At 46.6% G+C, this 16,342-nt stretch overlaps 1 protein-coding gene across 3 annotated transcripts in view; it reads right to left on the reverse strand.

Moving 5' to 3' along the window:
• Positions 1-919: 919 nt before the first annotated feature.
• Positions 920-16,342, reverse strand: part of ATF6 (activating transcription factor 6) — a 401,392-nt gene continuing 385,969 nt past the window's right edge. For all 3 annotated transcript variants that reach the window (XM_045028792.1, XM_045028791.1, XM_045028790.1), the window contains exon 16: positions 920-5,826. In XM_045028792.1, the coding sequence (XP_044884727.1) occupies positions 5,618-5,826 (209 nt within the window). In that variant the 3' untranslated portion in view covers positions 920-5,617. The remainder of the gene's footprint in view (positions 5,827-16,342) is intronic.

Consider the following 16,342-nt stretch of genomic DNA (forward strand, 5'->3'; position numbering starts at 1 on the left):
CTAAGTGCAGGACTCTGCACTTGTCCTTGTTGAACCTCATCATATTTCTTTTGGCCCAATCCTCTAATTTGTCTAGGTCCCTCTGTATCCTATCCCTACCCTCCAGCGTATCAACAACTCCTCCCAGTTTAGTTAGATATTATAGACTTATAGAAAGAGACCTTCTAAAAATGTTAAACTGTATTACTGGCACACCAAACCTTAAATTAGAATGAATAAATGAAGACTTGGCACACCGCTTCTGAAAGGTTGCCGACCCCTGTTATAGTCCATTCATCCAGCCCATACTTCTTTAACTTGCTGGCAAGAATACTGTGGGAGACTGTATCAAAAGCTTTGCTAAAGTCAAGGAATAACGCGTCCATATAGCAGCAGGAGTGGATTAAAAAAAAGCTAAATAAAGTGTCTTGTTTTGTTTCACTGGCAAGTCAGACTGGTTCCCAGTTCCAACCATTGTTGATATTACAATGTAGGGAACTTGTAATCCCTAACTACTGAAAGGTGACCCCCTCCCCCAACCCTCTAATCACAGCCATTGAAACAAGTGGTAGATTACCTACAGACACATTAGTAGCAATCAGACCTTTAGGGCGTAACCCTAGCTACTCTCCTTTCCTTCCCTCACCTAGTATTACACAGCTACAAAACTTGGGTTTCCCCCCTTCTTCTGCAGTGAGGACTAGACATGCCAGTTGGTCTCCTCTGCTGTGGCTGCTCCGGTATTCTCCAGCCCTGCCTCAGGGGACAGAATTCCATTGGAAAGATTTGGCCTACTCAGAGTAGAGAGTAGAACCTACGCGCTAAAGCTTCATTCAAGTCCTGGAGGTGACCAGAATTCAACTGATTTCCTCCCTCCATCGGTGGAGAATTTCTCTGCTTTCCATTCTCTCATTTCAGAAATGGAAATAGATATAAAAACAAAGTTTAAAAATTATTTTATTTCCTCTTGTTATAAACACAGATGGACTCATTTATGAGAATGAAATAAAGTTTTTTTTTCTGCATACAGTGATCCCACATATAATTTAAAAGCAAAATCAGAGCAGTCTCATCCCCTATCCCCCAAACAAGATTTTATTCTGAGGGTCTAAAAATAATCTGGTAAGAATAGCCTTGTTGCATCCATTTTATGGACTTTCCAGGATGTGCTGCACAGTCCATGCCCTGCTGGACTGCCTTTGCTGGCTTGAGTCAGGCCCTCTCAGTGCTGAGGTTTGCCTGGGGGGTCAATTGCAGGACTGGGTCTATGGATCTAGAGCGGGATTTGAAGCTTTAGGAAGTGCATGGTAGCTCAGCATGTGAAGAGCCTGCTATATCAGGCTCATGACTTAGTTACTGTCTTTCCAAGATAGAAAGTCCCAAATCTGGTCACTGTTGGGGATGGTGCTAGGATGTCATGGGGTGAGTTGGAAAAAGGCAGTGCTAGCAAGGGGGCAGCACTACTTTAGACAAGGCACAGGCATTTTTACTATTGTGTGGCCTGCTCCCTGGTCAGCAAGGGATACACAAACGGAGTCCCTGATGCTCCCAGCTGGCTCTAGTCCATGGGGACCAGGACCGCTGTAGTGCTCATTTGAATACATGCTTCCCACAGTTGTTGCAAAATCCTACTGAAATCTCATTTTGTTTAGGAGAGCATGAATAATCAGATTCTTCAGAGTGTGGAGATTTGGTCCAAGAGGACATGCTGGTGGTCTGTAAGGCTGGGGAGATTGGATTGTGAGGGACAGAATCCATTTATTTTAGGCCAAAATTAAGATTTGGATTTGTTTAAAAGTGTTTTGCAAAATGTAATAGAAATATTTCAGTGAAATTAAAACAACACATCAAGTAAAACAGTTCTTAGGGTGATTTAAATATTTCCCTGCAGTGACAGAAACACAGACATCAGCACTGCACTGGAAATGGGAGCCTGAAAGTGACACTGACATGAAAGTGAACAGTGGGATTCAAAACAGTGATGAGGGTTATATAAATAAGAACGTGAATAGATTTGCTTTCACCATCTAAGGTGAGTGAAGGGAAAAACAGAGCATCAGGATGAAAAGGGTGATTAAAAGAAGTTCACTTTAATAATCTGAGGTATCAGTAATCCAGGAAAGGTGTGTTCTTAAGAAAGATGATGCTATTTTTATCTTGGCCGTCCCTTCAAATAGAAACAAACTACTCACAATTGAGGTGCCCAAATTAATGAGTTGAACTCTGCAATTTAACCTGTGCAATCAACCTTTAAGGACTCTAGATTGGCATGCAGTGTTCTTGCTGTCTGCTCTAGCACCACTGATTTTCACAATGAGATTTGCAGTCAAAGTGTGGAAGCCATTCAGATGAGCTTAACAGAGAGTTTAATGGTTAAGATACTTAAATATCACCAGAGTCTAGTACAATCCTTAGAAACACATACATCTTTCATCACAGATTTCATCACACTTGCCAAGGGCTGGATCCCTTCAATGATCTGTGGTGTCAGAATGCTGGTAAAGGAAGGTTAATATAATTGCAAAGTAAATGCTTTTAAACAGATGTTCCTCATGGATTGTTACAGCATCCACCCTCAGCTGTACGTCTGCAGACCCCATTGTAAGCACTGGTGCAAAATACATGAGTACAATAACTGGAACAAGGTATCTGCACGCCTTTCCCTCTCAGAAGGTAAACACTGGCAGCCACTGTCCTGAAAGTCAGCACCATTAGCCCTAAAATGTAAAGTGCCATCAGCTGGGAAGTTTGAATGTGCTCTCCCAAGCACCCACAAAAAGCCACAGCAAACTTGCAAAATCCTGCACTGTAAAAGTAACGCCTGCCTCATCCCCTGCTCTGTCTCCTGCCAGATCCCATTAGTTAGTGTGCCTGTAGGCTACCACCTTGGTTCTCCTGCCAGAGTTCACACAGCCAGTGGGTACAAGGTCTAACGGCTAGTGTAAGCCACATCTTACAGTCACCAACATTCCAGATACTCTTATTTGTAAAGCAATGGACTCCCACTGCCTGCAGGAATTACTTTGGAGCACTGGAAAAATGGTCACTGTGTAGCAGAAGAGAGTGGTTCCTTGCTATGGAGGTATTCACCTCTGCTGGTAGCTCTGTTTTTTGTAGCTGGTGCCCAATTCCTCACCCATTTTAGAGGGGCATTTCTCTGCCCTGCTGCCCAGTTCTCATTCAGCTGTCTGGCCTGTAACTTGCAATGCAGCTTGGGCTACTCAAAGGCATTGGCCCCCAGCTCTAAGGAGCCCATGCTCCATTACAAACTAGGGCACACACAAGTGAAAGGGACCCCATGAGACTGAAGAACCACTAGCATAAAATGAACATCCCATAACAGGAAGTACAAGAAGTAGCTCAGCTGACTGATTTCTTCTTGCTAGATTTGCCTAACTTGGATCAGGGCCAGGCTGCTCAGACATGGCATTTAAAAAATAAAAATCCCATATTGCCTAAAATACATCGTAGTGACTCTAAACACACACAGGAGCTGGCAGGGACACTGCCTCCATAGCTCAGTTGCCAACTTTCACATGGTAAATAAGCACCGCAACTTTCACAATAAGCTGTGGTGGGCCCGCTGTGCACCCCTGACTCTCTCCCCCCCTTACCCCTGCTTGCCGGGAGCCAATCAAAAAAAAAGAAGCAACAAGCTCTAATAAGCAACAAGCAAAACAAGCTACAAACCAAAAACTAGCCAACGAGCAACTCACAAGCCAACTAAGTCAAAAACAAGCCCAATTTCTGCGTTTTTTTCACAGGTTTGGCATGTCTGCTCCATAGTGATGGTGCCTGGGATCCCCATACAGTTCTGTTCTAGACCAGTCCCATGTTGTACAGCAGCTAGGTGGCAGACAGGACCTTTCTCTGGTGAGCTAGGGCCACTCGTGTCTGATCTCACGATTCATACCATGGCAGATGATGTAGCAGTCACTCTCTGGCAAGTCAAAGATGCACCACAAGGTGCAGGTGAGGCAGTGTGCTGGCTCTTTAAAAAAACACTGTGAACCAACACACTGTGCTCACACAGGGCACAAAGGAAGGTTCATTGTTAAAACATTTTGTGTATTTTTCCCCAAATCTCTCTTTTAAGGAAGCGTCTGCTGTTTGTTTCCACGGATATTAAATTGCACATAGCTTGGCTTTCTCCAGGGAGCAAATGATCCAAGGATAATGCTGACTTCTGCGCTAGGAAGGGGACTCAGCATGCTAAGGGGACAAAGCTTTTCTCAATCATGAGAGTGTTTTAAAAATGCTATTCATTTCCCACAAGGAGCTAGCACAAATTTCCCTAGCAAGGAATCAAATGGCAGGAATTCCCTTCTACTGGTGAGAAGAGTGTGTGTGCCTGGAGAGCGAGGAGCTGCATTGTGTGGCCAGAAATGGAGGGTGCTGCATGGAATGGGATTCCAGGGCAATACATTCAGACTGAGCAGCCAGAGGAAGTTTGGTGACAACTATTAGACTGGAATAATCCCCACCATGTCCTGTGCACTGCAGGAAGTTAGACTGGGGGAATCTTAAAATCTAGCCCAAATCCAGTCCCTATTCTTCCTCCATGAGGGCAGCGGCTCTGCAAGCAGTAGAACTGGTTTGGCTCTGTGGGGGACGATTCCAGGGGGCCGTGAAGCTTGTGCCTGCTCTGGACATGCAGAGCTCAGCTTTGCAGTGGTTCCTGCGTGGAGCCACTCTTCTTCTTGCCTGCAGGGGGAACCATAGAGGCCAGGCCAGCTGTTCCTTTCTCCCATCCTGGTACCTGGCAGTAAGTACAGAGCAGAGTGTGAGCAGAATGGTTCACTGCGCACAGTTCCAGACAAAAGCTGCAGCCCTACTTCTGCACAGGTACAGGACATGTTGGTTCTAGGGCACCCCATGTCTTGCTGCCCCCTCCACAGTTAAACTTGCCCATTCTTTTCCTGCCGTTTGCTAACATGCTTGAGTGTAAATAAATACTGCGACTCTGGACTTCGACCAGAGCCTCCCTCCACAAGATCCCCAGCTCTCCATAAACAGCAGCTAATCAAACCTCAGAACCCCCTCCTCTGTGAGGTAGGGCAGGGGTTAGCCCCAATTTAGAAATGGGGACGCTGAAATACAGGTCAAGGAAGTTATTCCTGATCATACAACAGGTAAGGCCCTGTCCTCCTGGCCCCAGCCCTGCTTGCTGGCTACCAGGCCATACTGCCACTCTCAGACATCACCACTCGTCTGCCCAGTTTCCTTTGCCTGCCTGCCCTGTACCTGCAGGATGTCCGTTCACTCACTGTCATTACGAGTATGATGTCAAACACTGCCCAGGGCCATCATGGGACGTATCTGACAGGGGAAGAGGCTAGGTAGGGTGCACCAGCAAGGCTGGGAAGGCAATGGGCAGGGCAGCATCACAGGGTTCTGGTAAAATGTTCCACTTGAGGAGGAGTATCAGTGCTGGAATTATGCCCGGACTGAGCCTCTGCAGTTCTAGGAGTCCTGGAAAGGACAGTCTAACTGCAAGTGGTAGGGCCTAGTGCTGGATCTGGGTATCCCCAGCTGTTTACCTAGTAATAGTGATAGTGGTGAAAGCTGCATTTGTATCACCAAACATTTCTGCCTCCTTGCTGAGGCTCAGAGACTGCAGCTGTGAGGCTTCTGGGAGCTACTGCAGTGATTCCACGATTGCTCTCATGGGGTGGGCTGTCTCAGGGACGGTGGGAGCAGCACTATAGAAGGAGTTGGTCTGATTTCCTTGCTGTTCTCGAAGGTATCGGGGTATGGAGGAGCTTTTGATATGCAGAATCCTGGTGTCCATCACTTCACAGTCTATCTGCATCATCACCTCGTAGTCCTGCCCATTTATCACATTCTCTGCAAAAGGAAAGGGTAGCATTAGCACCTCAGCAGCATCTCCTTTCTGGTATGTTGGCTTGAAGTTTGGGAAAACCCTTTGAAACCAGGATATAAAGATACTTTCTAAGGCCTTTGGACCCAAAGAGTTTTCATAAACCACGCGCATGCAGCCACCTCTGGGGTGTGTAAGGCCCAGGGAGTCTTGAATCCGGGCCTGAAGAGCTGTCAGCAGGGCTGGCTTCAGGGGTTTGGCTGCCCCAAGCAGCCAAAAAAAAGAAGAAGCCGCGATCGAGATCTGCGGCAATTCAGCGGGAGGTCCTTCGCGGGAGTGAGGGACCCTCCGCTGAATTGCCACCAAATACATGAAAGTGCCGCCCCTCTCCGGAGTTGCCACCCCAAGCACCTGGTTGATAAGCTGGTGCCTGGAGCCAGCCCTGGCTGTCAGGCAGCAGACACCTCCATGCTACCCTCCAGCAGCAGCTATAACCAGCTTGTGCTCCACTACCTACAACCTGCTGTGGACACAGACCATGGGAAGTCTCGCCTCAAGGGGTCCGATATGCCACAGCTCTATGGCTCCTGATTGGCTCCCTGCCCTGTATAAGCCGAAGGGGATTCCAGGAAGTGTCCTGGCAACAGTGGGGAATCTCTTGTAGCTCCCACGACCTTCTGGCTTTGATCTCGCTTGACTTGGACCTTGCCTCCTGACCCCTCACTCAGACTCTGATCCTTGGTATCAAGCCCAGACTGGAACCTGACTAAGAACTCCTCTGCTAGTCTCAGCCTCCAGTCTGATCCTGCTCTGACTGCCCTTGTCAGGATCCTGACAGGGTGGGAGCATCAATCACTCAGCACACTCCATGTCAGTAACATGATAATGAGGGGAAATTTTGGCCATTGACATTAGGGCATAACCCCTCTTCTTACAAAAATGCCATAGAGAGTTGGTCCAATCAAAGATATTCCTTCCCCCACCTTGTCTCTCCAATATTCTGGGACCAACACGGCTACAACAACACTGCAAACAAAACATGCCATAGGCATTTCCATGACCATGCAGAGTAGAAAGGAGCTCAGATGATTAGGGCTCATCATTATCTGAATGATCACAGGACCTAGGGAGCCTCATGGCTGAGAAACCCCCAGCTCTGCAGCCAGCCAGTATTATATAACAACACTGTTCACTCATGGTCTTTAACAGAGATGGAAAGTTTGGGCATTCCTGTCTGGCCTTTTGGGCTGGCTCATTGTAGAGAGAGAGGCCAGTTCCAAAGCCTGGGCCTTGTGGGCCTGGGCCCAGGGTCCATCTCTAAGCTCTGGGCAGTGGCTATAGCTGGATATGTGCTACATATGCTCATTTGTCTTTGGGGACAATAGCACTACTTGAGAAATGTTTTAGCATAAAATTTAGGGACAGGATGAGAGAACAAGTCACCATTTCAGCTGGGAATATAATCCTCTGCCCTGCACCAACCCTCGCAGTCAATCACCCTGCCAGGCCCTGAACCCACAGCTCTTCCATTGCCTAGAGAGCCTGTATGTTCGCAGAGAGGGGCTAGGCTCTGAGCTGACTGGGGAATGCAATCAGTGGGGTGCTTACTGTCCAGAGTTTAAAGGTAGATGTGGGGGGGGGGAGGGGGAGAGAAGGACATCTGAGTCATTGAAAACAAAGCCAGTGTCTCTGGGGAGCTCTTAGGTTTTTGCCTTTGGAGCTAGGAGCTCTAAAGTAGTCAGCTGAGTTTGATTTCTGTGTCTCAAGATGGAAGCGTGTACAATGGAAAATGTATGGATCAGAGGCATGAAATACATGTTACCAATTTTACTGCTTTCCTGAATTAACTTTGATTCTAGCTGATGGCTCACAATCAGGGCTGCATCCCTTATGCCGCATGCCACCTGCAGCAGTCATTATATCAAATATGTCTGGTGCAGTAATGAAAAACAGGAGGCAACTTACTCTAAGGGGCTGACAGGCTGTGAAGGAAATGGAAATGTTTGATCTCCCTTGCACTCGGGGTGTGCCACCCTGTGAACAGAGCCAGGGGCTAGCTGTGACTGCCAGGCTGCTGAGAACTCAGGCTGCTGCTTTGAACACTGGACAATTGGCTAATACTCCTGTGAATGGGCTCTTCACTCGGGGGGCTGCAGGAGCTGGCTGGGGGGTGTGGGAGGTGAAAGGCTTGCAAGGTCTGAGGCAAGAGTGTCCCCCTTTGGGACTTCTCTCCTGCTCATTTGGCAGCTTTAACCTCTTGCCTGCTTCACCCTCACGCCCACCGCCAGCTTGGAATGTCCTTGGCAGTCTGTCCCTCTCTTTCCTGCACTCCTGAAACTCATGGGCAGGGGAGCTCCAGCACCAGCAAGGGTGTGGTTGTGCTCTGTTCAGTCGCCACTCTTCCTGTACACCTCAGGCAGGAGCATGCTGATAATGGGACTGACTGAGGGAGAGGGCTGGACAGCACTCCCACAGCCATGCAAATCTCCAGGGTGCCTTTGGAGAGAACCTGACAGCTGGGGCAGCAGTGCATGAGGTGACAGATGGCTTCAGGCTCATAGGAAGAAAAGTGGGTCAGGGTTGTTCCATTGTCTCATATACCAACTGATAGAAACTCACCCTCTGCCCGCGGCCTGCACTCCTGATATGGCGTGTCCCTCCACCTCTACCCTCACTCCCTTTACTGGAGCTTGGCTTGGCCCATGGGACAGCAAACACATCAGCAGCTCCCGCTGGGGAAACTGGGCATTCCGTGGAACTAGCAGCAGGAAGCAGCTGGGAGACAGGCTGTTGGCCAAGGTAATGCTGGCAGGGGTCTGGAAGAAACTGGCTTTGGGGAGGGGAATCACACAAGGAATGGAAGGCAATCTGCCTGGGCACAGACTGTGTGTGGGGTTAGAAGGAACCTAGGGAGGCGAGAGGAGCCTCTCCCTGTGGTGGGGACAGAGCACAGGGAATAGCATGGTTCCCTTTGATGTGGAGAACTCCTCATCCTTTGTGCTCTTGTGGTTAAGGCTAGGGAGGACCCAGACTGATCAAGAAAATGGAGCCCCCAGCCATGCTGGGCAGAGAAACTACTTGCATTGTAAGCTCTTGGGGCAGGGACCATCTCTTTGGTCTGACTGTGCAGAGCCCAGCACAGTGGGTCCTAATCTAGGATTAGGGCCCCAGGCACTACTGCAATACAGATGCTAATAACAAGAGAAAACAAACTGTATGAACAAGGGGATTACACCCGTATGTGTTTGCCGGCGGGGGGTGGGGGCAGGAAAGGAGGTTTTCAGTGCCTGGAATCATAGAACCATGGGGTTAGAAGGGACTGCAAGGGTCATCTAATCTAAACTCCTGCCAAGATGCAGATAGAAGTCAGGATTCCTGGGTTCTACCCCAGCTGTCAAAGACCTACTGTGTGGGTGTCTCTAAGGGTGAGTTTTTCCACATGTAAATGGAGGTATTTCACCTACAGGACTGTATGGCGTTGTTTTGAAGCTTAATTCATATTTGTCAAGTGCGTGGCAGTCCTTGTATGAAAATGCAAATATTATCGTTATTAACAGAAGAAAGACATCATGGTTTGTGTGCCTTGGAAAAATGTCTGTCTGTCCTAGTCATTTAACATCACACACACAACATTTAACCAAACATTACCCACCAATTTTTTGCTTATCAGGCTCAGAGCTAAATCCACACTTCAGGGAGACAATAGCTTTCTGATTCTTTCACTTTTAAGGGTAAAATTCTCAAGGCCTACTCTGTCATGGTGAATCACTGTGGAAAGTCTGAGCAAAGATGATTCAGCCACTCCTGAGAATGTGGATAATGGATACAATAATGCTTCCCACGATCTTTTTTCACCAGCTCTAACACCAAACTGCCTCGGAAGAGACAGCTGATGTTTTGCAGAGAAAGAGCCACTAAGGTGAAGCTTTCAGAGTTCGGGGGAATTCTATTTTGATTTGGGTAAGTTAGGCCAGGTCTACACTACCACTTACTTCAGCATAATTTATGTAGCTCAGGGGTGTGAAAAAGCCACTCCTCATAGTGACGTAAGTTACAGCAACCTAAGCACCGGTATGAACAGTGCTGTGTTGGTGGGAGAGCTTCTCTGTCAGCATAGCTCCCATTTATTATGCTGATGGGAGAGATCTCTCTCGCTGGGATAGGGTGTCTTCACCAGATGCGCTACAGTGGCACAGCTGTGCTGATGTAGCACTTTTAGTGTAGACTAGCCCTGAAGAGTCTGAAAGGAAGGTTTAAAATCACACGCAAACAGGTTCGTACAAATGCTGGAAGGCACTGCTAGGGCTAATGCCAGTACAGCTGAACCAACAATGCTGTGGGTGGGAATTATTTGATGAAATGCCCTACTGCAGATTGTAGCCATGATCATGGCCTACACTTGCAGCTGAAAAAGTTCAAAGCTAGCTTAGCTCCCCCACTCCTGATGCCGTGTACATTAATAGATTTCAAGGCCAGAAGGGGCCATTATCAAGGCCAGAAGGGGCCAGCTTCCAGTCTGAGCTCCTGCATAACACAGGACAGAGAGCCTCATGCAGTGACTTCTGCATCCAGCTCTGCTTGAGTCAGAGTAGATCTTTCAGAAGGAGACCCCCAAGTCTTGATCTACAGATGCCAAGTGATGGAGAATCCACTGGGGTCTCTGCACTGTGCATTGCTAATCATTGGCGCCATCCAGTCTCCCTTCTCTGTAGTAGCCTAACGTGCTTAACCCAATCCTTCCTCTCCAACTCCCAGTCAGCTCAGCCATGTACCACTGAGCCCTGTGCCCAGAAACCCTCTATTGCCTCATGCAGCGAGGTGGACAGCCTGGCAGACTGGCCAAGAATCAGCTGGGATTGAAAGCCCCAGGACTCAATATTGTTCCTATCCCTGTTAATCTGCTGGAATGTTTGCACTTTCCAGTCTGCATTAAACTTAGCTGCTTTTCACTGACATAATGTTCAGAAACACAGAGGGGCTAAGCTGCTTCTAATGTTTACTGCCCTGAGTTATCTGTGACTGATAGTTTTGCAGGGTTATGCAAGTGAAACAGGTCTGTGTAAAGGAATTGGTATTTATAAATAGATTTACTGCTCCTTTTTACACTTCATAACATACAGCCCTGTGTGCTATGCCACCTCAGGACAAAACTCCAGAACCTGCTGGGTTTTTTAAAAAATCCGTACTTTGTTTTTATGCTGAAAACCCGTACTTTGTTTTTTATGCCACTTTAGCTTGCATCTAATTAGTTGTTAGCATTGCTTAAGCAAAGGGCTTTTGAAAACCATGATTCAGAACAATTCAGGACGTATAATTTGGAAGCAACAGAGGGGGAGAAAGACCTGGGTATATGGGTTATCACAGGATGACTATGAGCCACCAATGTGATGAAGCTGTGAAAAAGGTTAATGTAATCCTTGGATGCATCAGGTGAGGTATTTCCAGTAGAGACAGGAAAATGTTATTACCATTGTACAAGGCACTGGTGAAATCTCATCTGGAATACTGTGTGCAGTTCTGGTCTCCCATGTTTAAGAAAGATGAATTCAAACTGGAACAGGTGCAGAGAAGAACTACTTGCATGATGAGAGGAATGGAAAATCTACCTTACGAAAGGAGACTCAAGGAGCTTGGCTTGTTTAGCCTAAGATAACGAAGGCTGAAGGCAGATATGATTGCTCTCTATAACTACATCCGAGGGATTAAAAACCCTCTGGGAGGGAGAGGAGTTAAGTGCCAATCTTAGCACAAGAACAAAAGGATATAAACAGGCCTTCAACAAGTTTAGGCTTGAAATTAACAAAGGCATAGCATGCAAGTCATGAGAAGTGATACTACTTGACACTGGTTAGGCCTCAGCTGGAGTACTGTGTCCAATTTTGGTCAATGCTGTATAGAAAGGATGTAGAGAAACTGGAAAGGATCCAGAAGTGAGTGACAAAGATGATCAAAGGGATAGAATGCAAGTCACACGAGCAAAGGCTGAAGGAACTGGCTATGTTTAGTTTGGAAAAGAGGAGATTAAGGGTGGACACGACAGCAGCCTTCAAATACTTGAAAGGCAGCCATAAAAAAGATAGAGAAAAGTTGTTCTCTCTTGACACAGAGGGCAGGACAAGGGTCAATGGGTTCAAACTATAGCACAGCAGTTTTAGATTAAATCTCAGGAAAAAATTCCTAACTGTAAGAGCAGCAGGACAATGGAACAGACTGCCTAGGGAAGTCATGGAAGCGCCTTCATTGAAGGTTTTCAAAGAGAGGCTGGTAGCCATTTGTCTTGGATGGTTTAGCCACAACAAATCCTGCATCTTGACAAGGGGCTAAACTGTTGTGACTGACCCTTGTGGTTCCTTCTAACCCTAGGATTCTATGATTCTAACATCTATTCATGTTTCTCCTGAAGCCTGTAGAGTTGAGCACTGAAGTTGCAGGAGGGTTGGTGTGGCCCTGTGGAGGCAAAACAGCAAGGACAATGGGAAACAACCCCATTTCCTCCTTCATGACACTGTCTCCACAGAGCTCCAGTTTAGGAGATTTGCTAGCAAGGACTTCCTCAGAAGAAGAGCTCAGGGGCACTGACTGAAGCACTGTCTCCTGAAATCAGCATTTGATCTTGCTGCAGTACTGACAGACCAGGAATTTCTGAAGGCTCGACCAAACTGCATGTAGCAAGCTTGCAGATCTCTAAGGTCTTTCTGCATCAAAACGTAACCATACAGATTGAGCTAAATGGAAATAAACAATGCTTAAATCAAAATAAGTACATCTACAAACAAAGTGGCACCATGGCTACTAAATTATTTTAAAAACACACCATTAGTTAAACTAAGGCAAGTGTGTGCAGACAAGGCCTCATAAGGCCACACCATGACAAGTTGAGTGCCCCAAGGGTCAGTCCTGGGACCGGTTTTGTTCAATATCTTCATTAATGATCTGGAGGATGGTGTTGACTGCACACTCAGCAAGCTTGTAGATGACACTCAACTGGGAGGAGTGGTAGATAAGCTGGAGGGTAGGGATAGGATACAGATGGACCTGGACAAATTAGAGGATTGGTCCAAAAGAAATCTGATGAGGTTCAACAAGGATAAATGCAAAATCTTGCACTTAGGATGGAAGAATCCCATGCACTGCTACAGACTAGGGACGGAATGACTAGGCAGCAGTTCTGCAGAAAAGGACCTAGGGGTTACAGTGGACAAGAAGCTGGATATGAGTCAACAGTGTGCCCTTGCTGCCACACTGATTGCCAGCAGATCGAGGGACATGATCATTCCCCTCTATTCGACATTGGTGAGGTCTCATCTGGAGTACTTTGTCCAGTTTTGGACCCCACACTACAAGAAGGATCTGGAAAAATTGAAAAGAGTCCAGCGGAGGGCAACAAAAATGACTCATGAGGAGCGGCTGAGGGAACTGGTGTGGAAGCAGGGAAAGAATTAGTAAGGATTTGAAGGGGATCTTAATGCATGTCAGTTAGTTAGCAAGAGTTAGCCCAGCTGTAACCCTAATGACGTGAGACTTCTAGAAGCAAGGATAGTGTGAGGCAGAGGGAAAGAACTGTGTACAAAGTTATTACGACCTTGTAACTGATAACCAAATATGCAGGCTTGCTTTTCCTAGGAGTGAGACAAATAAGATAGCAGAATGGCTTATGTATAAACAAAATGTAGTTGTTGCTCTCTATTGTCTGTATTATTGCTAGTTATTGTCTGTAACAAAAGTATAAAGGCTTGCTGTAATTGTTTACCAGTTGAGAGACCTGTCCGGGACTGGGGCGACCCTGTGTCCTATGGCACTCTCTCCCTCCATTGTAATTACTGGAGAAATAATAAAGTATTTGATTTTGCTGCACCCAAAAGAAAAAGCGAGAACTGAGTTTTTCTCCGACAATTTGGGGGCTCGTCCGGGATGGCAACGCCCACGGACCCACAGACGGCTACTACGGATCATTCCCCTTCGAACCCCATGGCGCCACATGAGAGGTATGAGACCTTTTGAAATCGATATTGGGGTATCGGAGGAGGACTGTCCGTGAGGACGTCTGTCTCTGTTGGGCTCACGCCATCTGAACTTATTGACCGTGCAGCAAGATCAGATGCAGAGTGGTATTGGGGAAAGGCCCCAACAAGGTTAGTTTATAGCAGTATTGGGAACTGCTGAGTTGGCCAACAAGGTAAATGCATAGGTAAATGCATAAGGTAATGCATAGGTAAATGCATTAGAATGCACCGGTGCTGAGGGGTTTTTACCGCCTCAAGAGGGGTTGTCATACTGCCTCATGGTATTGGTCCAGACCAGGTAAAGATGCATCGTGGTTAAAAAAAAAAAAAAAAAGAGGCCTTGGTGTGTGTGTGTGTACACCAGTGTGAGTGATTGTTTTCGGAAGATGCCCAGAGTACCCTGTGAAGCGAAAGCTAGTGATCAGGACTACTCTAACGCAAGCCCGGTAACTAGTGGATCTTTAGGAGATCCGACCCACGGTGGGCTGACTCGGCCTGGCATAGTCCGGCGAGGAAGCTGCCTGGGTCTAGGAGTGTGTGAACCCATCTTCCCTCCCCTTTCCTTTCCATGTGGGCTACTGACAGTCTGATCATCTCACTGGATGCAATCAGAGTAAGCGGCGCCGTCTCCCAGAGACTAGCCGACGCTCTTTGCTGAAGGGAGGTGTAGGAGAGTCGTAGTCATCCTCTTTAGTCTCTCCCGTGTGAGTACCCTGTAGGGAGAGATCCTTAGTTTCTGAGCCGCTAGCGCGGACAGGGCACCCTCTCTGTGTGTGTAAGTGGAAAATGGGTAAGGGACAGTCTAAACATTCCACCTCACGCCCTAAGGGTACCCCAGCATATTACATGTACGTACATTATGGTCCTAAAACCTGCAGGTATTTAAATGATTGGAATCTGTACATGCGTGAAAATTCATTTAAACAATGCCCATTAGAAGGTACCTTCAATCTAGATAAGATCATATATCTCAGAGGAGCTTTTAATCACCAAAGAAAAGCCTCTGACACAGTGTGAGCAATTTGTCTAGGAACGGGTTAATTTGAAATTCAGCTTAGCCCAGAGATAAAGAGAAGTTGCTTTGTGTTCAAGGTCAAGAATCAGCACAGACTATGCTAAGTGCAAAGAAAAACTGCTTTCAGCCCCAGCTGGTTGTGGAAAATAGAGACAGGCAAACCAAAAGCAATACAAGTTACAGAACTGAAATTACATTTGCAAAGCTTAACTTTCCAGTGAGATCCAGCAGTGTGCTTCTGCGACCCTGTAGCTGGTGTGGCATGGTGACACTGGAAAAGCCACAGGCAGTTGACCTGGACTGGAATCTCTGAAGGAGACACCGCAGGAGATTCCAGGGTGTAAAAGAACAACCGTCCCAAGAGTGGAAGCATGTTGGAAATTCTGTACAGGCTGTATACAGGATAATCTCCCGTCCACCTATTTCCCTTCTCTGAACGTTATACACAGACGTGGCCAGTCTGGACATGTGTGAGTATTAAAGTGGCTTAAGGTTTGGAGCATTCATATTTTTCCTGAGTGATGTGGGAGCGTTCCCAACACTCTCCATTGTTGTTTTATTATTTTTAATGAAGCTTTAAAATTTGATTATATGGTGTGTTTTCTCTATCCTCCCCCACCGTCCTGCAGTGTCAGTCTGATCACCTGACATGAGGGATAAATTGGTAACAGATATTTGTCACAGTTTGGTGAGCAATTGAGAATGGGGGAGCCCTGCAGAATTTACACCATCTATCTGTTTTACCCTTGTTATTTTATGTTTGCTTTGTTTGGTACTGTTGGTGTTATATGTTAAGAATTGCATGATTAAAGGTGAGCCCTAATAGAATAAGGAAACACTATCTGGTTTTGGTTCTGTTCTGTTTAACCGGTTACTGTTGTTTTTCTGCTCTGTTCATTTGGGCGTTAGGTGTGTGGGCGGAACTGAACTTCTCGTTCGTAATTCCTCAGGGTGGAAGCCATGTGTGCGATGAAGCTCTGAGGTTGTATTGAGATCCTTCTGTCCCGCCCCCTGTAACGGACAATGTAACAGAAGTAGAAAAATCTGGCTTAGACTGTAATTCTCTCTGCTTTCTGTGTAATTTTCTTTTTTGTTTAAGTGTCAGCAGACAAATGGGTGGGTCTCTGGGTAGACCCCCTAAAGGGGTTTGGATTATGTGTTAAGTAAATGGCCTTTACCCAATGGCCATGTATTTTTGCCCAGGTGGCAAGCCTTACTAGGGAGGACTCGGATAGCCTTGTGAGTAGAAATGTTTTAGGGAAAAGACCAGAAGGGTGGGGGCTAGTTGAGAAGCCCACCCTCCTAGCTAAACTGGTAGTAACAGGAGGATATTTGGAATGGTGATTTGAATTGGTAAGTGGCTGTTGGAAGACAAAGCAGGTGATTTAAAGGAAAGTGAAAAGTTAACTCTGTAGTTGCTGGAGGGAACAGCAGTTGAACTTTGTAAAAATGCTAAAGAGAAAAGTTTTTGGTGTCTTTAAAATGTTTGTAAATAAATTCAGGCAAAGAAATTATTAGATTGAA

The sequence above is a fragment of the Mauremys mutica genome, chromosome 8 (assembly GCF_020497125.1).
Source record: "Mauremys mutica isolate MM-2020 ecotype Southern chromosome 8, ASM2049712v1, whole genome shotgun sequence".
NCBI classification, from domain to species: Eukaryota; Metazoa; Chordata; order Testudines; family Geoemydidae; genus Mauremys; species Mauremys mutica.